This window comes from Solanum stenotomum, unplaced genomic scaffold, assembly GCF_019186545.1.
Source record: "Solanum stenotomum isolate F172 unplaced genomic scaffold, ASM1918654v1 scaffold15513, whole genome shotgun sequence".
Classification (NCBI taxonomy): Eukaryota; Viridiplantae; Streptophyta; class Magnoliopsida; order Solanales; family Solanaceae; genus Solanum; species Solanum stenotomum.
This window is the reverse complement of record NW_026023593.1, coordinates 46549-68844: the sequence shown is the minus strand read 5'-3', so window position 1 is coordinate 68844 and position 22296 is coordinate 46549. Positions and strand designations below refer to the sequence as shown.

At 29.5% G+C, this 22296-nt stretch overlaps 1 protein-coding gene across 2 annotated transcripts; it reads left to right on the top strand.

Moving 5' to 3' along the window:
• The first annotated feature begins 4848 nt into the window (after positions 1 to 4848).
• LOC125850228 (beta-1,3-galactosyltransferase 7-like) lies at positions 4849 to 11968 on the top strand. 2 transcript variants are annotated; one of them, XM_049530094.1, is made up of 11 exons: positions 4849 to 5257; positions 5357 to 5456; positions 6332 to 6390; positions 6502 to 6710; positions 6831 to 6894; positions 10001 to 10073; positions 10161 to 10281; positions 10372 to 10459; positions 10572 to 10697; positions 11003 to 11112; positions 11519 to 11968. In XM_049530094.1, the coding sequence occupies exons 1-11, from the start codon at positions 5166 to 5168 to the stop codon at positions 11665 to 11667; spliced, it is 1191 nt and encodes a 396-aa protein (XP_049386051.1). In that variant the 5' UTR covers positions 4849 to 5165; the 3' UTR covers positions 11668 to 11968. The 2 variants fall into 2 exon arrangements, with proteins under 2 accessions (XP_049386051.1, XP_049386052.1); XM_049530095.1 differs by having other exon boundaries at positions 5143 to 5257; positions 6492 to 6710.
• The last annotated feature ends 10328 nt before the right edge of the window (positions 11969 to 22296 follow it).

Below are 22296 nucleotides of genomic sequence, written 5' to 3'. Positions count from 1 at the left end.
TTTATTTTTTATCGACATTTATCTATATGTCAAAAAATTTAAGTGACATTTTTATATATGTCATAAATAAATGTCGCTTACCAATATTTACTTAAATGTTGAAAAATTCTCAACACTAAAATTTATGATATTTGACCTAAATGTAAATTCAATGTTGATAATCTCTTTTGTAATATTTAAGCAACTTATCACGATCTTGTTTGTGGGATTTCATTGAATGTGTTATTGTTGTAATGGATTAAAAAGTAAAATTATTGATCAAAACAAAATGACTTTTAACATAAAAAAAAAATATAAAATAAGTTACTATGTTGAGACTTTTGATTTTATAAAATGACTTTATGAGTATCCTTTCTAATAACCTTTCCCTCCTTTTAAAAACATTCGAATTGAAGTCATTTTGAGTATGTAAAAGTAAAAAATATATGTTTAGATACATTCACGATCGGCAAGTATTTATATATTTTTTTATCTACAAATATGTATATATATTTAGTCATTTTGAATATGTTTATAATTACATACTCAATTTTAAGAATGTTTATAATTACTTAGTTTATAAACCTCCTTCAACTTGAGTATGTAACTCAAGTCTTTTTATAAGAAAGCTTAACGCTTGTCAAAATATAACTCATATAAAACTAGCAAAATTTCTAAAAATAGTATATTTTATACAAATGCCTACTGTCACATTTGCATTAGAACTTTCTCTATTCTTTTGAGGTCTTTTTTTTTAAAAAAAAAGTTGAGGTTATGTGAGTTTGATTTTACAGGATTTTGGTTATTTATTAGTAATGGAATTGTGTTCATATAAAAACGTTATTTTAATCCAATTGGCTGGAATTACAGTAATATTTTATTTGCTTTCTTGTTTTTGTGCTACTTAATAGTCTCAACTTGTAGTTGTTTCAATGGACGGACTATTCAAGATATTTTTTTGGATTTTAATTTTAGTTGATTTTTTATGATATCTTTTTCTTACATATGTGTAATTTTTAGTTGATCAACAATTGCTGGTTTGCCAGACAATTTAGCTTCAATTTGATCATAGATTTCAATGTTTAAACAACAGTGTTATAGTAGGAAAATTTCAATTTAGCTTCAATTTGATCATAGATTTCAATGTTTAAATAAAAGCGGTTTTATAGTAGTTAAATTTTCGTTATAGCAGTCTCACATCAGCTTGAATCAAATCTAAATCCTAAATTTTTTTATCGTGTCATTCCAATTTAATTTAACAGCGTATTTTATTTTTTTATATATAATTTCACATTAAATGCCCTTTAAATGACGACTGAATAAATCGCTACATAAATAGTTTAAAAAATAATTCTTTTCTCTAAGAATTTAGTCCGAAGACAAATAGAATTTCTTCATTCCCATGATTCTATGAAATAGTAAAAGGATCCCAAAAAGGAAATGTAATCGATAATTTGCTTTAGTTCAAGTTTGTTTTTATGTCTATCTCCTTAAAATTTAAACTATTTGAAATTTAAACTTTTAGGCTGATTTGGAAAGCCATTTTGGTAATTGAATTTGATGTAATTGGCTGTAACTACATTGTTTGACATATTTGATTGGTAATGTAATTACTTAGTCAACAAGTAATTGAGTGTAATTGGCAGGAGTAATTATACTCTCCAATTCACATGGGGAAACTGTAAATTGTTGGTAATTATATGATGTAATTACAAGGTGGATATTTTTTTAAAATTTCTATTTTTATTTTTTTCGTTTTTATTTATTTATTATTTTAAATTCTTTATTTTTATTTTTATTATTCTAATGTTTTCTAAATATATATATTTTTATTTTTTTATTATTTTTATTTCATTTCCTTCTCATTATCAACATTTACTTCATGTGATTCCATACAATTTTTTTGTATTATCTATTTTTTATTTTCTCATTAATATAATTTTGTTAGTATTCTAATTTTAAAATTAAAGTAGAATTCATTGTTGAATAAGGTTATGGCCCTACGTTTATGGTATGTTGAAATTTGACATAAGAGTATTATATTAAATTTTTTGTTTTGAATTTAGAACTTACGTTATATTTTCATTTTCATTTGGTTTAGAAGTATTGGATATTTTACATTGCCAGCTATTTTTTTAAGTTAGACTTCATAGATTATTTTTTGATCAAATGTTTTTATAATTTTGTGATATTATATTTATAATATTAATCTTTTTGTCAAACATGCATTTCATGATGTTCATAGAAAATTTGTATTTTTAGTTTTTTATGATTAATTAAATTAAATTATACTAAATTAAAAAATATAAATCAATTATTTTTTATAATATTAGTTAAGAACATATGTTTATTAATTAATATATTTTCAAAAGACAATATATATCTTAAATATACAATTTAATATCATTTATAAAAGCACTTAATTATCTAATATAAATTTTTAATTTTAGATAATTAGTTTTTTATTTTTAAAATTCAATGTAACCTTCTGATTACACTTGTGTAACCAAACAACACACTTGTAATTACACTGCAATTATATTGTAACAAACAAACATATCAATACAAGTACTAGATTGAGTAATTACTAGGCTGATAAGTACTACCCTGGTAATTTCTTTGCTGGTGACTTGTGAGTATTCACAATTTTCTAATACATTGTATCGTCCTTTTAGTTTAAATACTATATTTGGTTTCATTATTACTTTAATTTTATTATATTGTATTATTTAAATTCATCGTTAGATAAAAAGTCTCTTTTTGTATAACAATCGATTTTGATGTGATCACGTCATTGCCTTAATAATTTCTTCTCATTTTGTCCTTACTTATTATTCAATAATCCTTTTTATTTTTACCTACCTTTTGACTGTAACTCTACCCCGTACTCAATCTTACCGTCTTATTATTTAAATTGTTAATGTGCGACATTATATAACAACAAAGAACAATGCAATTTATTCAAATATTGTATTTATTAAACAATACACTAATATAATATGATACGTTATGAAACAACACGTAATAATCATCCAAATTGTGTGTTTAATATAATTAGTTATATCATGTGTTTTATGTTATCCCAAAACAAGTTGTTTCCACATCTATATACCAAAACTAGACTTTTCATCATATTACAAATTGTTATCAAAGCATATCCTTTGAAGTTAACGTTACGCCTTTGGAAACTTAGTACAAAAGGACCCATACAAAGCTTAACTTTTGACAAACCATTGTTTTCCTCCTTCCNTGGAGTAATTATACTCTCCAATTCACAAGGGAAGAGAAACGGTGAATTGTTGGTAATTACATGGTGTAATTACAAGCTGAATGTTTATTAAAAAAATTATTTTTATTTTTTTCATTTTAATTTATTTTTTTATTATTATTCTAATATATTTTTTTTTTATTTTTTTAATTTTATTTTTTATTATTTATATTTCATTTCCTTCTCATTATCAACCTTCACTTCATGTGATTCCATGCAATTTTTTTGCATTATCTATTTTTTTTTTTTCATTAGTATAATTTTGTTAGTATTTTAATTTTAAAATTAAAGTAGAATCAATTGTTGAATAAGGTTATGGACCTACATTTTCCTTCTTCTTTTTTTTTTTTAAATAACAATAATTATTTATGTATGTTATGTTGAAATTTGACATAAGAGTGTCAAGTTAAATTTTTTGTTTTGAATTTAGAACTTATGTTATATTTTCATTTTCATTTGGTTTAGAATATTGACGGGATATTTTACATTGCAAGCTACTTTTTTAGTTAGACTTGATAGATTATCTTTTGATCAAATGTTTTGATAATTTTATGATATTATATTTATAATATTAATCTTTTGTCAAACATGCATTTCATGATGTTTATAGAAAATTTGTACTTTTAGTGTTTTATGATTAATTTGATTAAAATATACTAAATTGAAAAATATATATCAATTATTTTTATAATATTAGTTAAGAACATATGTTTATTAATTAATATATTTTCAAAAGACAATATATCTTAAATATACAATTAATATCATTTATAAATGCCCTTATTTATCTAATATATTTTTTAATTTTAGATAATTAATTTTTATTTTTAAAATTCAATGTAACCTTATGATTACACTTGTGTAACCAAACAGTACACTTGTAATTACACTGTAATTATACTGTAACAAACAAACATGTCAATACAATTACTAGATTGTGTAATTACTAGATTGATAAGTACTACCCTAGTAATTTCTTTGCTAGTGACTTGTGAGTATTCACAATTTTCTAACACATTGTTTGGATGATCGTTATTATCGTCCTTTTAGTTTATATTATATTTGGTTTCATTATTACTTTAATTTTATTATATTGTATTATTTAAATTCATCGTTAGATAAAAAGTATCTTTTTGTATAACAACCGATTTTGATGTGATCACGTTGCCTTAATAATTTCTTCTCATTTTGTCCTTACTTATTATTCAATAATCCTTTTTATTTTTTACCTTACCTTTTGACTGTAACTCTACTCCGTACTCTATCTTACCGTCTTATTATTTAAATTGTCAATATGCAACATTATATAACAACAGAGAACAATACAATTTATCCGAACATTGTATTTATTAAACAATACACTAATATAATACGATACGTTGTGAAACAACACGTAATAACCATCCAAATTGTGTGTTTAATATAATTAGTTAAATCATATGTTTTATGTTATTCCAAAACAAGTTGTTTCCACATCTATATACCAAAACTAGACTTTTCATCATATTACAAATTGTTATCAAAGCATATCCTTTGAAGTTAACGTTACGCCTTTGGAAACTTAGTACAAAAGGACCCATACAAAGCTTAACTTTTGACAAACCATTGTTTTCCTCCTTCCTCTCTACTATATACTATACTATTCTCTCTTGTTGTGATGTGTGCCTAACATTCTTGAAAAAAAAAGTATAACAACATTCTCAAAATCTCAACAATTGTTTAATCTTTTTGGTAAAAAAAGGGAAAAAACAGAGAAATTAACAGCCCGTTTTTCATGTTGGCACTACTCTCCAACTTTGTCTCCACCCCTTTTGATATCTCTGTATATAATATGAAAAAAAAAACCATAGATACAGTGACCCTTTAATTTCCAACCCCTTGATCTTGATTCTTGAATCTTGATTAGGAATTAGGAGCAATGAAGAATAGACATACTATTAAAGTTTCTGTAAAATGGATACCTATTTTCTCAATTGCTTTCTTCTTTATTGGGATGTTGTTCTCTAACAGGTGAAGATGATAAAAAGGGTAGCTTTAAGATTTTTGGGTTATGTTTGGAATTTTGTTAAAGTTTTGATTTTTATTGATGGATCTGTTTGTTTGATGAAGATGGTGGTCACCAACTGAATCTGGGAGTCAGCTTATAGCTCAGCATAGAAGGGACCAAGAACTTCAAGTTGTTTCTGAGGATTGTAATTCGAAAAAGAAGGTTTTTGAGTTCTTGATTTCTGTGTATTCAAGTTGATTGTAGATTTAGATACTGTTGTGTTGTCTGTTTTGTTTTTTTTGCAAATTTTGAAGTTGATTACAGAGTTCTGCTTCTGTTGAGTTCAATCTGTGGTTTTGCGGAGTTTTTCTGTTATGGATATTCAATCTAATTGTGGACTTTAGCTTCTATCAAGTTCAATCTCTGTCTGTTTCGGCTTTACTTATTGATTATTTTTTTTGGATTTTGAAGCTAATTCTGGAATTCACCATTTGTTGTATGTTTATGCAAAATTTTAAGTTCTTGATTTCTGGATTTTGAAGCAGATTCTGGAGTTTAGATTCTGTTGAGTTGAATCAGTCTATTTTTGAGTTTTTGATTTCTGGGTATTGAAGCAAATTGCTGTTATAAGCTTTTCAATCTGTCTGTTTTCTGAACTTCTTTTTCTCGACGTCTGGGTGTTGAAGATACTTGTTGATATTAGCTTCTGCAAGTTCAATCACTTCCTGACTATTGAAGTTAATTGTAGATTTTAGATTCTGCTAAGTGCAATCTTCTGTTGTAATTTCTTTTTGTTCTTGATTTCTGAGTATTAAAGCTAATTGTGTTTTATTGTTTCTGTCGAGTTCAATCTGTCTACCTTGTGTTTTTTCAAATGAATTCTTTGTTATGATGATTGGAGCTAATTGTAGTATTAATGAGTTCTGTCTTTATGTGTATTGAAGTTGGTCGATGGAGGTTTAGCTTTGTTAAGTTCAATTTGTCTGCTTGTTATTTTTCACGAGTTCTTGCTTTCTGGGAGTCCAAGATTATTTTGGCTTGTAGCTTGTGTTCTTACCTGACTATTCGTGACCTTGTATAATTTGTTGGTATACTAGAAACAAGGACAAGATAAGGATGTAATGCAAGAGGTGTACAAAACCCATGAAGCAATTCAGTGAGTTCTCTAAGCATCATACTTTTGTTGTTTTCTATTTTTAAGTCGTGTGGGATAACTTTCTATTTTTGGTACTAATGGTTGTGAGCTGTTTTTGGGAGGTCTGCTTAGATCATTGGACAAGTCAATTGCTACGCTTCAGATGGAGTTGGCAGCCACTCGGAGCACACAGGAAATGAAGGTGGCTGATCAGTCTTCCAATTCTTCTCATTCCCAAAATGGTCCTCCAAGGAAGAAAGTTTTTGTGGTAATTGGGATTAATACTGCTTTTAGCAGTAGGAAGAGGCGAGATTCGGTTAGAGAAACTTGGATGCCTCAAGGTAAACAAACCTCCAAGTGCAGTTGTGTCCCTGTTTCCTACAATCTCTATTGAAAAATCTTCTTTTTTTATTTTGAAAGAAACATGCCTGATGGCTTGACTATATGTATGTATATATTAGGGGACAAGCTTCTCAGATTGGAGAAAGAGAAGGGAATTGTAGTCCGCTTCATGATTGGTCACAGGTATAATACTTCTTTTCCTTGAGGACAAATGGGTTCCAAATCCTACATTTTGGTGCTCCTTCGTTTCAATTTGTTTGTTTGGTTTTGACTTGGCACGGAGTTAATGAAAATAAAGAAAGTCTTTTGAATCTTGTGGTCTCAAAACCAGGGATATGTAGAATGTACCAAAATGCACTTTAATGTGGTCTCAAAACCAAAGATATGTAGAATGTACCAAAATGCACTTTAATCTTGTGGTCTTAAACATTCCACATTCCACGTGGAAAGTTGGAATTAAAGAGTAACTAAAAAAGGAAAGAGACATTCTTTTTGAAACTGACTAAAAAGGAAAGTAAGACGGACAAATTGAAACGGAGGGAGTATTAATTCACCTAGATGCAGAATCAGAGAAAGAAGTTTTATCTGTTTTCCTTTCAAGTCACCATTAAAGTTATAAAAGATCTGATTGTAGAGAGTTTGCAGAATTAGATTGTTACAGTTCTATAGAAATTTGGAGTGACTCATACTTCTGACATGTTTCCAAGGTCAAATGCCCCCATTTCGTGTGCTGGGCAAAAGAAGGAAGTCCAAAAATAAAACCCTTTTGACTTTATTTGGATCAGGAGAATATTCCTCTAAAGGGCCAATATGTGCACTATCTGTTTCTTGCTGGATCGAAATCGTCAGATTTCCACACATCTTTAGGAGTCCTACTTCCTAAAGATGCCAAAAAGAGAGGAGAAACGTATATAGATAAAAAGTGGATAGTAAGTTAAAGAAAAGGAATTGTATTCTCAACTCAAGCTCAACTATACTTTTAGCTTCTAGTAAAGAGACACCAAAACAGTGCTCCTAACATATACTTCCAACTTACTCAGTTAGCTAGAAGAAGACTATGGTGGCATTTGGTTCGAAGATGAGTGTTATACGCGGATTATAATGCAGAGATTAGTTATACAAGGATTAGTATACAAAGATTATTTCTTGTTGGATGTTTGGTTCATAGCACTAAAATTGGATATACAAGATATTATTTAAAATAATTATTTAATTTTTAAACTAAAAAGTAACAAGTTAACAGTTATACCTTTGAATGATTGACCTTCATTGGTTTCTAGGAAAAAGATAAAGGTAGTTTTGTCGTTTGCTACTTTATCAATGTATAAGTCATACATGGATTAGTTATTCCATGTTGTTGTTGGTATAAAATAATACACTAATTGGTCTATTAGTTTATACATGATTCAAACTACAACCAAACATTGGATAAAGTTATACCATGAATATTTTCCTTATACATCACACCAAATGACTCCTAAGAATTTGTTAGAAGAAGATTAAGAAGGCCTTCCCCTGCATCATAATGCAGCAGAACCAATCTTTATACCTCTCGTTGCTTGCTTCCGGAACTACTGTTTGTAGTTTCTATCATGGGTGATACCATGCATGCCTTAATGCCCCGCTGCCTACATTGAAGTGTCGTTTAAAGCCTTAAACGACGCAAAAACCACACCTATTTTGCACCTAACTTTATGGCTCAAGTGTGAATGAAGTAGTGAGCCTTTTTGACATCATTGAATGAAAATTAAGTAAATACTTTCCATAACAAAAATGAAAAGAAGACAACCTCTTCCTGAATTGTGGTCAGCTGTTGCTACCTCTTCTTTTGATAATTAAGTAATGCATTAAAACCTTGTGATGTTCATCCTTGCAAATCGTCCTATGCAATTTGTTTTTAATGTTCTAGTTGGATCTGCTCACGGTGGTGGACCAGAACTATCTACTCTTTTTGGGACCCTGCCAAATTCTCTCCAAAAGAATGTATAATGCTTCTTTCCGCCCATCTTCTCTTAAGCATCTTTACGTATCATCTGAAAATTGGATTTCAAGCTGTTTTCCACTCATAGTTGAATGCACTTACTCCTTCCTCAGCTGTTTCCTAGTTTTCGTACCCAGGTTGAATCATTGAAGTTACCTGTGAAATATTTTTAAAAACTTGCTGTGGGAAATATTGGCTATCCAAAATGAATCTCAAGCTGCTTTCTGTACAAAGGTAGCCATCTAGTTTGAGGCACTAATCTACTGATTTGAACACTAGTAATAAACTCAAACAGGGTCTGTCTCCTGCTTATGACATTTATGAGGTTTAAAATAGTTTAAGAAACTAGAAATTCATTTCCTTGTAAGAAATAAAATAAAGGAACTAGAAATTGATGCATAATATGCAATTTTTGGTGGTGAGTTTAATTTAAACCAAGAGGGTTGGTAGTGCTTTAGAGAGAGTATCTTATGCTGCCACATGTTGGGAAGTAAAAATGTCTTTTGGAATGCGTTGCATTTTGAGAAATAAATGCTTTTAGCTTGAAAGGGTACTTCTTCAAGTTGTCTTAGCAAATGTTTTAAGAGTCCTTTCAGTTTGTAGATACTTGAACAGGAAAACACTTTCTGCGAAAGCTCAATTTTGGAGTTACTGAAACTACTCGTGGGCCTAAAATGAACTATCTCGATAGTTCAATAGTTAAAAGAACCAAGATTAATTTTGTAAATTTGACAGTAAGTATTTCATTAAATCACCTAACAAAGCCCTTAGTGTTGTGTCTATAAAATTTTCAGAAGTACTAAACACTACAGGAGAACACTTTACCAAAAGCTAACACACCACTGAAAAGGGCTGAAGAGGTTTGTTGCAGACACATTTTAACTAATGAACGCATGATTACATGCTGTTTGAGTTCGGATGGATTATATGAACTGCCCATTTATGTTAACTAAAATACTTGCAATTACATAACACCACTAACAAGATACTGGCTAGTTTTAGGATTGTTCAGAATCTAGATGTTCCATTTTGGATAGTTTGTCTTAGACCCGTGCAATGATCTTTCTCATCTGTACGATATTTATCCACTCCAACTAAATTTTCCATCACCTGTAAGATCTTTGTCAATTCTACATCTTTGCACTTTCTTTGCTCTCTCTTTTCCTGCATTTTCTTTCCTTTTTCTGTATTATTATTGGTAGTATATGTTACTAGTATGTATGAGTCATCACTCATTAGTGTTACTGAGCAAGGATGAAAAGGAAATTAATGTTACTGAACTGACAAATGTCTGTGTTGGTTATCCAGTGCAACATCTAACAGCATACTGGATCGTGCCATTGATTCTGAAGAAGCTCAACATAAAGACTTCCTCAGGCTGGTACAATACTTTAAGAACAGTTTTGCTTTTTGTATCAAGTTTGGAAATCTTACAGATTTTGGGGTCCGAATCTGCATGATGTTGTAGGAGCATGTTGAAGGATATCACGAGCTCTCTGCCAAAACTAAGATTTTCTTTTCTACTGCTGTTGCAAAATGGGATGCCGACTTCTACGTGAAGGTTGATGATGATGTCCACGTCAATTTGGGTATGCACTGGATTTGTTTTTTATATAGTTTTATAGTTCAACGACTAATACTCTTGGTTCAGCTTGTATTAAATGACTAATGATTTTCAGGCATGCTAGCTGCAACTCTAGCTCGTCATCGGTCGAAGCCCAGAATTTACATTGGGTGTATGAAATCTGGACCTGTTCTTGCTCAAAAGTAATTGTGAAGCTTTACTAGCTTATGACAATTGATACTTTCAGCTTGCATTTTGGTTTCAAATGTAGTAACATTTTATTTGCATGAATTGAACTTCAATATTGTTTTGTAGGACTGTAAAGTACCATGAGCCAGAATACTGGAAATTTGGAGAAGAAGGAAACAAATACTTCCGACATGCAACTGGTCAGATCTATGCTATCTCCAAGGACTTGGCCACGTACATATCAATCAATCAGTAAGTTAAAATAGTTGATAAAGCTTGAATTTGTTATCATCTACCAAGTCGTTGAAGCTCTTCTGAATGGTAAAAAGACTTGTTTTTTCTTGAAGTATCCGTGTATATTAGCATGTACACTGTGGATTATCATTACTAAAATTTGTCGGTCTCCATTATACTAGGTATTTGTATGTTTGATCTTAAGTATCACTATCATAAAGTGGACACCCAAACATGCTCGGGATTGAAGCATAGCTGTTGTATCGCTATCATATATTGTTAAATGCTCTAGTAATTATAAAGGATTTGAACTTTTAATTTAGGCCTATATTGCACAAGTATGCCAATGAAGACGTGTCATTAGGGGCTTGGTTTATCGGTCTCGAAGTTGAGCACATTGATGAACGCACCATGTGCTGTGGAACACCACCAGGTATTTTCTCTTTAGTAATGTATCAATCTGCTGCATTCAGAACTTTTTGGGGTGCATTTTTGACGATCTAATATTTTGTTTTGGTGCATTCAGATTTTTTTAGTAGGTTAGTTGAAACTGGTCAGTTCTCAGTAAGAGTTTCCTTATTGAAAGACATGCCGGATAATGATCTTTTTTATCAGTGTCCCTTCCTTCATTCCATACCTAAAATCTTGCATTCATATAGGAGTAACATGTTTAATACAAAGTACTTCTTGTTGTCCGTGGACAGACATTCTAGTTGAGGGTGTAATACAAAATAGAACAGAGGCAATTTAAACTGTTTAGCTCGGGTCTAAGCAGTATATAAACACTCTTTTTTTGTAAATCTTATTAATGCATCTACTACTATGGTACTACCTTGCAGATTGTGACTGGAAAGCTGAGGCAGGTAATGTATGTGTCGCCTCGTTTGACTGGAGCTGCAGTGGAATTTGTAAATCAGTAGAGAAGCTAAAATATGTCCACGAGAAGTGTGGTGAAGGGGAAGAAGCTCTTTGGAATGCTCTCTTCTGATTTGCTCGAGAAATAAGAGAGTTAAGGATTCCTGGTGAGACATGGCTGTCGGACTATTTCCATCTGGCTGGCTGTTTTCGATTGCCAAAATTTTCCAATCAGAACTTTTAGTCCAGCAGTTTGTTGTAGATTATGTCTCTGTCTAGATATACTGATATAGATATATGGATTTTGAAAGACAGTGGCTATAATTTTGCTAATTCTTTTCAGCATATCAGGAGAAGAGGACCTTTTAGGTGTGTACTCACATTCTTTGTGGTGGAGATAATGTAATTTTGGTGGTGGTGAGGTTTAACTGTTATTTCTTTATGTGGTGCTTATTCTAGTTTGAGTACAAGGCCTCCATTTTTGACAATCTAGTATGTTCTTTTGTTTAAATTTATTGGTACTATTTTTAGTTGCAATTAAGTTTGAAGAAAGGAAATGAATTTATTCATACATTAGTTCTCTCTCTGAGTCTCTGTTCATCCCCATCTTCAAACTCCTTGATTTTCCTTTTATGATTTGAACTTCCAACATAATCAATCAAAGCTTGTCAATTGATCAATATTCCCAATTTCTATGGTTTCTATTCAAATTTTGGATCTTTGGCCATGAATTTTTTTCATTTTTTTCCAGAGTTTGACGTAAACACGTTTGACCATAAAATTTTGGAAATCAACTTGAGTTGAATATCAAAATTTTCAAGAGTTTGAGAAACAACAAAGAAGTTTTTTCACTTCAAATTACTCACAAAAAGAAAAAAAAAACTTTAATTTGTGTTCATGGCCAAACACAACTTGCCAATTTTCAATTATCACTTTCACTTTGATAGTGAGGTGGATGTGTGGGCATACAAGGAGTGATAAGATTAGGAAGGAAGATATTCAGGATAAGCGAGAATGGCCTCTATGGTGGACAAGATAAGGGAAGTGAGATTGAGATGGTTTGGACATGTGAGGAGGAGATGCGCAGACAATTTAGTGTGGAGGTGCGAGAAGTTGGCATAGTAGGTACGAGGAAAGGTAGAGGTAGACCGAAGAACTATAAGGGAGAGGTGATTAGATAAGACACGACTTCAGGTTACCGAGGACATGCATACCCTTAGATATAAGGGCGTGGTGAACGCGTACTAGGGTAGAATGTTAGTAGGTAGTAGTGTGTTTTCTTGCTTTTCGATGGTTTAAGCTTGTTGGTGTTTGTCATTGTACGAACTGTATTATTGTAGTTCCTACTTTTGATATCTATCATTGTCTGTTGTTTATTGTGTTTCAATTATCACATTATTTTGTGTTCTTATTCCTTTCTTGTAGGATTTGCACTACTTCCCTCGTTAGTTGCTATGTTTTCTTATTCTTTGTACTTGAATTTGCATACTTGAGCCGAGGGTCTTCCGAAACAATCTCTTTACCTATATGAGGTAGTTATTGCATATGCTCTATCCTGTCCAGACTTTTTATACCTACGCTGCGGGTCTTTCGAAATCAGTCTCTCTACCTCTACAAAGTAGTTGTAGGGTCTGCATATACTCTACCCTCTCCAAACCCCATTTATGGACGAATTCCCATACGTGGGTATGTTGTTGTGGCTGTTGTACCTTGAAAACATTTTCTTCTTCTTCAAAGTTCACAATGAAACAGTATGTCTAAATGCTCATTAATTTTATCTTTGTTTCTTTGCTCAATTGATTGACATCATCTAGCAAACATAATATATAAGGGTATAGTTGAATATAATATTAATTATATATTATCTTGAATTTTTAAAGCAATGATTATCTTGTTACTAAAATAACACTTATTTTAAGACATAAATTAATATAATAGTAATTGAACCTAGCTAAAGAGAATTGTGGTTGAAGCAAAGTCCAAAAAGCCATGCATGTCAGCCATAAATTATTAAAAAGCCAAATGAGTAGTTGAAAATATATATTGGTGGAAGGAAAAGAAATAAATAACCCTATCTGTTTGTCTAGTTTTATAAAGCTGACATCAAGGTTTTGTTTTGTTGTCTTTGCAGCTAGTTGTTCATACCATGGTGTATTGTCTCCACACAGATCCCAATGTACACCTCAATACAAGAGGACAACAATTGTGACCAAATACACAGTGTAGACAACAAGATGTGGATCATCATAATTCATATGTAGTCTGTATGAACTAGATTTATCTATTCTCTGTCCTTAACTCAGAATGTGTCTAGTTGTGAGTAGTATGAATCTCGCTTTCTGTATTTTATTTGTCGTGATTGATGTCTAGTTGTGAGTCGTATCAATCTCTCTTTCTGTCACTTCCATCTTGCCCCGTATAATCAAATCTCTCCAGATATGCCTACACATTTATCTAACTATCTGAACATCCTCATATATTTTTGCTATCTTCATCTTCTAACTGTACGCTATCTTGACTGGCTAACATTCTGCCCCATACAATAATTATATTACTTAAACTATCACTTTGTGGAACTTGCCCTTTACGTCAAGATGACATATTCTTATCCCACAACACCCCGTAGGCGAGCGTCCATTTCACTCACCCCGTTTTAATATACCGTGCCAAATTATTGTCAATCTTCCCATTTTTTTAAATTACGAATCCAAGATACTTGAAAGTTTAGCTTCCTCTCTTGAGTGTGACTTCTTCCTCGATCTTTATTTCTACCCTCGTCTCATATATTACATTATAAAACCTTTATACTTTAGATACTTTGTTTTAGTCCTACTTAACCTAAAATTAACTTTAATAAATAGAGTTTGATAAATATGTTATTAACATCAAAAGTGTTAACAAACTTAATGGACCAAAATTATTCAATATTTAAGAGAGTATTTTGAAACTACCCCAAAACTTAAAAAGGACTTTTTTTAATCAGTGAATATATTGTTGATTGTTAACGGGTGTCATTTTGATATTTAATGTAGTAATTAAGCAGGTTTTATTGCAATTCAATGTGAATATCCTTTAAAAAGTATAGGAAAGCAAAACAACCTCTTTGTCATAAAATAGGAATAAGGTTACCTACCATTATTTTCTTAAAGATTTTACGTGTGAAATTCTACTAAATATATCATTCTTATTATAAAATTTTACGTGTGAAATTCTATTTATATACATGACAAACATATGAAAACATACGTGGCACATAGGTTAAGCAAAGCATATCCATGAAGATTCATTTGCTAGAGTGTTCAGTTCAAAAATATGTTTGATGATCGTCATAATTTTTTTTTGGGAGAACTCGTGATTAGAAGTGAGTAAGGGACTCGAGTTCCGCTCAGGAATCCCTTTGAGGGAGATTTAGCCTAGCCTTCAGGTCCTATAAAAAAAATGGAGCTTACCGGTTTATGGAATTGAGAAATAGATGTCCTACCAGATCTGGTGGTCGACAATCGTTCGGACTTGGTAAAGGTTGTCGCAGCAATTGTGATGATAGAACAAAAAAAATAAAATACATCAGATATATTCGTACAAGACTCTATCATTAACAGAGAAATATTAGCTGGCATATATATAGATAACGATATTCACACGTGAAATACTGATATTAAGCATAGTACTACTTTAGGCGTCGAATGAAGTTTTTTTATTTATTAATGCATTACCTGTATTGCCTATAAATATAATGTGAATACACTTGTAAAAGGTTGCATTCTGAACAATATAAAAACAATATTAATTTGTGTTTCAAGCTTTTGATATTTACTAAATCTTTGTTCTTAAGCATTGCCATTCTTACTAAATCATTGCTTATTATTTTTGTTTAAACCATTTACGTACGAACATGTATATTCAACCACTAATTTATAGATCTAACGAGTTAAATTAAAACGTATGTTCTTGATCTCATAATCAGTTTCTCGATAAATATAAGTGTGCCAATCAATGTATATGAATAGTATTAAACATTATTAAATGATATTTTCTTTGTTTCATTTTATGTGGCAGTATTTGACTTGACAGAGTGTTTAAGAAAAACAAAAAGGAAGATTTTTAGAATTTATGGTCTAAAACAATTTTAGATATTTGTGTGGTTGTATATCGCTTCATTATAAAAAGAAAATTTTAAATTATATTATTTCTAATTATAGTAAGGTGACATTTTATAAAACAAACTAAAAAGATAACACATACTCTTTTTGTCCCAATTTATATGATACATTTCAGATTTTGAAATTCAAGCAAGTGATACAGTCAATATTTTGGTCCAAAATTGCCCATATAGTTACAAAATGCCCTTTTCAAATAAATATATTAATTTTTTTTTATTAAACATATCTTCTTTCTAATTAAAATGTTATTAAAGAACACTATTCTTGTTTTCTTTCTTCTAAAATCACTTTAACAAATAAAAGTGTAGGAATATTTTGTTTTCTTCTTAATCTCATTTTATCAATTTAAATAGAATAACTTCATGTACCCTTTCGACGGATAATATATGTCATATACATAAGATCATAGTAAATCCATCATTAATTTATATTTATATAACGATAAAAAAATAATGATAATAAAATAAGAAATATTTTCGTTTTTTATTTTTTTAAGAATTGAAGTAAGATAAGCATTTGCTAAATTTTTTTAAAAATTATTAGAAAAAAAAATGTGTGAAAAAGAAAATAATAATATATTTATTTGGAAAATGAGTATTTTGACCCATTAAATAACAATAAGGGCATTTCTGGACCAAAGTATTGACAACAAGGGTATTTTTGGATCAAACTACAATCGGAGGGTACTTTTGTTCCTTTCGCATAATTTAAGGGCATTTTTTAACCAAAGTATTGATAGTAAGGTCATTTTTGAGCCAAACTATGAACGGAAGACATTTTTGTTCCTTTCACATAATTTAAGAGCATTTTTTTTACCCTTTTTCCTCTTTTATATAAATAACATAGAAGGGTCTAAAATGCCCCTCAAGTATTTGAATTGGTACAAAACTACCCTCCATCCACATATCGGCCCTAAAATACCCCTGACGTCCACCTTTCGGCTAAAAAATACCCTCGTTGTTAATCCTTTGACTCATATTTGCCCTTATTTTTAATAGATCCCTTAAAGTAAAATTATTAAATATTTATTTATTATATTGCTTAATGTGATTGGTCTAAATTTAAACACTTCTCAAATAAATAACAAAAATGATATTTTTAAAAATTCTATTTTTCTATAAAATCACTTATGATTCATATTTTGACCTGATACACTTGAAAATAATATTGAAAAAATAATTTCATGATATCTTCCTATTGCCCTATTTTAAATCAACTCCAATTTATTATAGCGTAACCCAACTCATAAATGAGGATACTTACCCCGACTCATTGTCCATCTAAAAATATTATTATTCTCATTAGTATAAAATATTCTCTCTCAATTATCCAAATGTCTTGTTCATTTTCTCTTTTATTTCTTTTTTTAATCTCTTAATCTTAATTAGGATATTCGGGACTCAAACTTGAAATGAACTCACATATTTATATTCTTTAAATTAGTATTATTGTCATGATGGGATGAGGGTAGGGATAAAATAAATGATTATTTTTATTCTTTTCTTTTTAATTTTGGGTACACACAAAAAATGTAATATTGCACATATTTGCTTGATTAAGTCATCTTTTATTGAACTAATTATTTCTATATGAATGCATCGTTATTTTCCTCCTTTTTTTCTCCCTTGTTTGTCATAATTTTTTTTTAAAAAAAATTAAAATTGTGGACAAGATCCAAATAGAATTTTTTTTTGGAAGAGATAGGAAGTGAAGGGCCGGGGAGGGAGTAGTTTAGAGAATAGATGCCTAACCTTTTTATAATTTTAAATCTACTATGAAATTCAAAATCAAGTCAGTCACGTGAGCTTATATATTAAGTAATTTCAAATTATTTTAACGGAAAAGGGCCTAATGACCTTAAACTATGAAATTCGGTGTAATATTACCCTCCATCCACCTAATGAGTGTGATCCGTTAGACATAAGGGTATTTTTGAGCTGAAAGGTGGACGTCATGGATATTTTAGGACCGATAGATGGATAGAGAATAATTTTATACCAATTTAAATACTTGAGGGGCATTTTAGGCCCTTCTCCGTATAAATATTATTTGTGTTAAATCAACAGAGAAGAAGTTGTCACTTGAAGACATTCACCTTCATCAACTTGGCTTCTCCATGCATCAATCAACTTGGATTATTCCAACATTTTGTTTTTTCTTATGTTTTGTTTTTTCAATGTTTAATTTCTTTCTGTTTTTGGAAACATGTGTTGGGAGAGAACTTTTTTTTTTTGGATTTTGTGTTGACCTAATGAACGGAACAAAGTTAAAAATGTTCTTAAATTATGTAAAATGAACAAAAATATCCTCAGTGAATAGTTTGATCCAAAATTATCATTGACTCCAATAATTTGATCTAAATGCTTTTATTGTTACTTAATAAGTCACAACCGTCTTTTTTCAATTAAATATATTATTTCTCTTTTTTTAAAACACGTTCTTTTCCTAATAATGATTGTTTTTCATTAAAAAATATTTATCCTACTTCAATTTATAAAAAATATTAATAAATAAAAATGTTTTCTATATTATTATTTATGTTGATCTCTTCTTCTTTCTTTTTCTTGATTTGTTGATATTTTAACCTTTCGAAGACTTATGTATTTTATTAGGACATTTCAATGTGAATGAAGAATTTAGAACACTTGGAAACATTTAAAAAGTTTCCAATTTTATTTCTCAAACGAGAGACCCATATTGTAATGAATTTTCACTACTTGAAAAGTAAGAATATAATTATTGTTGTTCTTGATTTCTCACGTAAAATACTAATTTTGTCATCCAAAATATGAGAAATATAGTTACTCACAACTCTAGAAGCATCTACATTCTTTTATAAAAGTGCTTACAAATTACTACTAACAACATACTCTTTTTTTTTTTTGTAAATATACCTCATGTGAATCATACATAAAATATAGACAGTACTTTTTTTATTTTTAGGAAAATAAACAAAACCCCAATTAAATCCAGCAGCCTACGTTGCAGTACCCCTCAATTAATAATGCGAGTTTATTTACGGTAAAACTCAATTAGGCATAATTAATGCCCTTAATACTATTTATTTATAATTATCCAAATTCGTTATTTACTTCAATTTTATGTTACTATTCTTTTTTATTACTATAAGTACTAAAAAGGAAGTCATTTTTATCGTGTAACATTCTTTTTTTTTCATTTCCAAGCTTTCTTTTCAATTCTTCATTATTTTTAATGTGCTCCTTCATTTGAAACTCTTTTTCCTCAAAATAAGTTATTTCTTAGGTTCTTTTTTGTTTGTTTTTCTTTTGCCACAATTATTCATTTTATATTGTATTTTGGTGCAGAAATTTTTTTGTTAGGAAATCAAGTACAATTTTCCCTTACTTGTGAGAGTATTTGTCCAAATTCAAGCTTGAAAAACATGTCATCATTAGTAATATATCATTGTTTGCTACTGTTATTATTTATTGCAAGTTTGTATATAGTCCTACTATGAATTTCAACTTAATATTTCTTTAAGGAAAATGTCCTATTATAAATCGTAGGAATAATTATGTTAATTTCATATTGAATTTTGGTAATTCTTATAACTTTGTAGAATATATAATCATTAGTGTTATATTAAAATTTTGTTATTTTTTTCATTTATTGCAAACTTGTACATAATTATAGTGTAGTTTGGAATGTAATAATTTTATCCTTTTTCTGGAGTAAATGTCTTATTGTAATTTTAGGAATAATTATATCAAATTCATATTGAGTTATGGTTATTCTTTCATTATATTTATAAATAAATAAAGAAGATTTGTATGATTTTTTTATTTTTTTTAAAATATGGATATTTCTTTTATCTCAAAAAAAGAATGACATGATGCATCTTTTTAATCAGAGAATCATTTATCATTTTTTCCAATATCATATGCAATTTAAAGTTTAATAGAATTCAATACGATGGTTATTAATAGTTATAAGATGAAAATTACGAGATTTAAGTTGTTTTAATTTTATCCTTCCTTATAGTACTATAAAAGACATTCTTAAGCAAAAGTTCAAAAATAGTAATAATTTAATATCATAATTCATTTTTGAAAACTAACAGTTATTTCATAATTTCACTAATATACTAGCTTTTTTATTCGATTGTCGATATGAGCAGATTTACATTTTCAATATTCTATTTTTTTTACACATCTTAAAATCATATTAGATAGTTTATATAGGATTAAATAAAATCATTTATCTTTTAGATTTATTACCAAATTTTTACGTTATTTTTTTTTCTATTTCTTATTTAAGTTGATATTATACATTTATTTAAATGAGTAATCTCATTTACTGTCGTCTTACACATTCATTCGATAAAAACAACATCTATATAATCTAAAGGATCATGAAAAAGACAATTGTTGTTTCTTATATAAAATTATAATACTAATTAATATTTAATTATATTTATGCTCCCTTCGTCGCATTTTATGTGACACCCTTTGACTTGATACGGTGTTTAAGAAAAAAAAAGACTTTTAAAAGTTATGGTAAATTCTATTTAATTATGTATAATAACATTTTTTTAGGATGTACTATGAAGAAAAATGTGTAAATAAAACAGAGGAGTATGATTTTTAGGACAGCGCAAAGCGCTGCCAATTACTCTAGTTAGTAAAATGTTTGGACTTTTTTCATGTGAGAAACCCATCCTCATTGAAAAAGGAAATTAATACATTTTAGCTCAACTTTTAATTAATTGATGCAAGTTTGATAAAAATAAATAAAAAACAATCGTAGACAATCTCTAATTATTAGAATTTTACAATATGCATATATAATGGGTTATATGAATTTTGAGTTTGGCCTTTTTTTTTCTTCTTGTGATTCCAAGTCCTCTACTTTATTTTTATTTTTATATTAATAATTAAATATTTTTTACTCGACTCATATATCGAGTTGGACCAGTCCAATCTTGATTAAGCCTCACGAGTCGACGAGCTTATTTAGGTTAGGCTAAATAATCTCGTTCTTAAATGAATTTTTAATTTTTTTTCAGCTCAATCCTATCAAATCGCAGATTAGGTTGGATTTGGGTGAAGCAATGGACCAAGTCCAAACTAACAGCTCCAAAATCTACGAGGTTTAGAAATAGAAAATCTTCTTACATAACTGTACAGAAGACCAAAAAAAATCAGCAAAAATGGCCGCATGCATATATAATGAATTATATGTTATGTATCGATATTGTATAAATAGTTATTTAATGTATTAGTATTGGATAATGGCATATAGTTATGTATTTATAATGTAAAACTATGTATTATATATATACTAGATGGGTGTGGCCCGTGCCAACATTTTATATTGGATAAATTAAACAAAATTACTATTGAATTAAATTACTTATACTAAAAATACCTCACTTAAAAAAACAAACCTTTTATTACTAAAACATGGCCATTCAGCCTTTTATATCCCCAAAAATATAGCCGACACAACAAAATCACCGCATCAGATATCGTACTTTATAGAAGTGTATTTAGCTCACATGACTAATAATGACAAATCAAATTTAAGTTGTAACAATTTAGCCAAAGTACTACTCCAACCCTTAATTAAGGAGAGAAATATTTGTTTGAAATTAGAGTAGCACAACTATGAACATTTTTATTGAACAAGTATTGGAGAATGATTTTATAAGTTATACAGACCTTTCATATATCAAAAATAAGATAACAATAATGACTAATAAAACAGTATCTTCCAATCTTAGACATAGCTAACTTGAGAATTGAACTCAATCAGTTGTCTATTATATCCATGTAGATCATCTCCTTCTGACTTATATTAGTAGTGTACCTTGAAATGAAAAGTAGAATGAGATAGAAGCAGCACAATTATTTTTCAATCTGTAGATGTAAGAATAGCATAAAATGAACAACATACTACATTTCTCTTATTCTGCTTTGTTATGATGTTGTACACTATAATAGACATTTATCAATAGGAAGAATAGGAACGGAGTTTGTATTTGCTAACTAACTTCATTCACCATAGACTATTTTTTGTTTCTCCTTCGTCTTGAAAGTTTAAAGCAGCAAGTGCTTTTTGCTTTTAGACAACCTGAGAAATAAAAAATGTGCTTTTAACTCATTATAATCCCCACATATTAGACATTCACTACAACAAAAACAGATAAATATACACATTCATGGAATGCTAAAGCTTTTACCGACATTAATTAATTGTCATTGGATCTAATGTTGCTATAGGCTTTAGGAACATTTACAAAAAGTGCTAAGTGCCGCTAAAAATACATATTTAGTGGTGATTAAGCTATTGCGGTTAATTAATTGCCACTAAAGATCATTTGATTTTCTTCTCATATTCACATGTATTTGGCTACCAATGCTAATAACAATAGCCCTTGACCTTTTTCTTTCTATTTTCTTTACTCACCGTACATCGCTCTTCTAGTTGCATCTCAGGAAGCAGTTGGTTGCAATTCCTTACCTTATCTACAAAAACTGTTTACTTGAACCTACTTTTTCCTAAGACTTAACAAAAGGGATCAAATCCAATATGCTATGGAAATAATAAGAATGAAGGGGGGAGGGGGGGGGGGGGGGGGG

Coding starts and splice junctions, on each gene's coding strand:
- LOC125850228 (XM_049530094.1), top strand. CDS start 5,166: ATGAAGAATAGACATACTATTAAAGTTTCTGTAAAATGGATACCTATT. Junction 5,457..6,331: donor ATTGTAATTCGAAAAAGAAG/GTTTTTGAGTTC, acceptor TTGGTATACTAG/AAACAAGGACAAGATAAGGA. Junction 10,460..10,571: donor GGACCTGTTCTTGCTCAAAA/GTAATTGTGAAG, acceptor ATTGTTTTGTAG/GACTGTAAAGTACCATGAGC.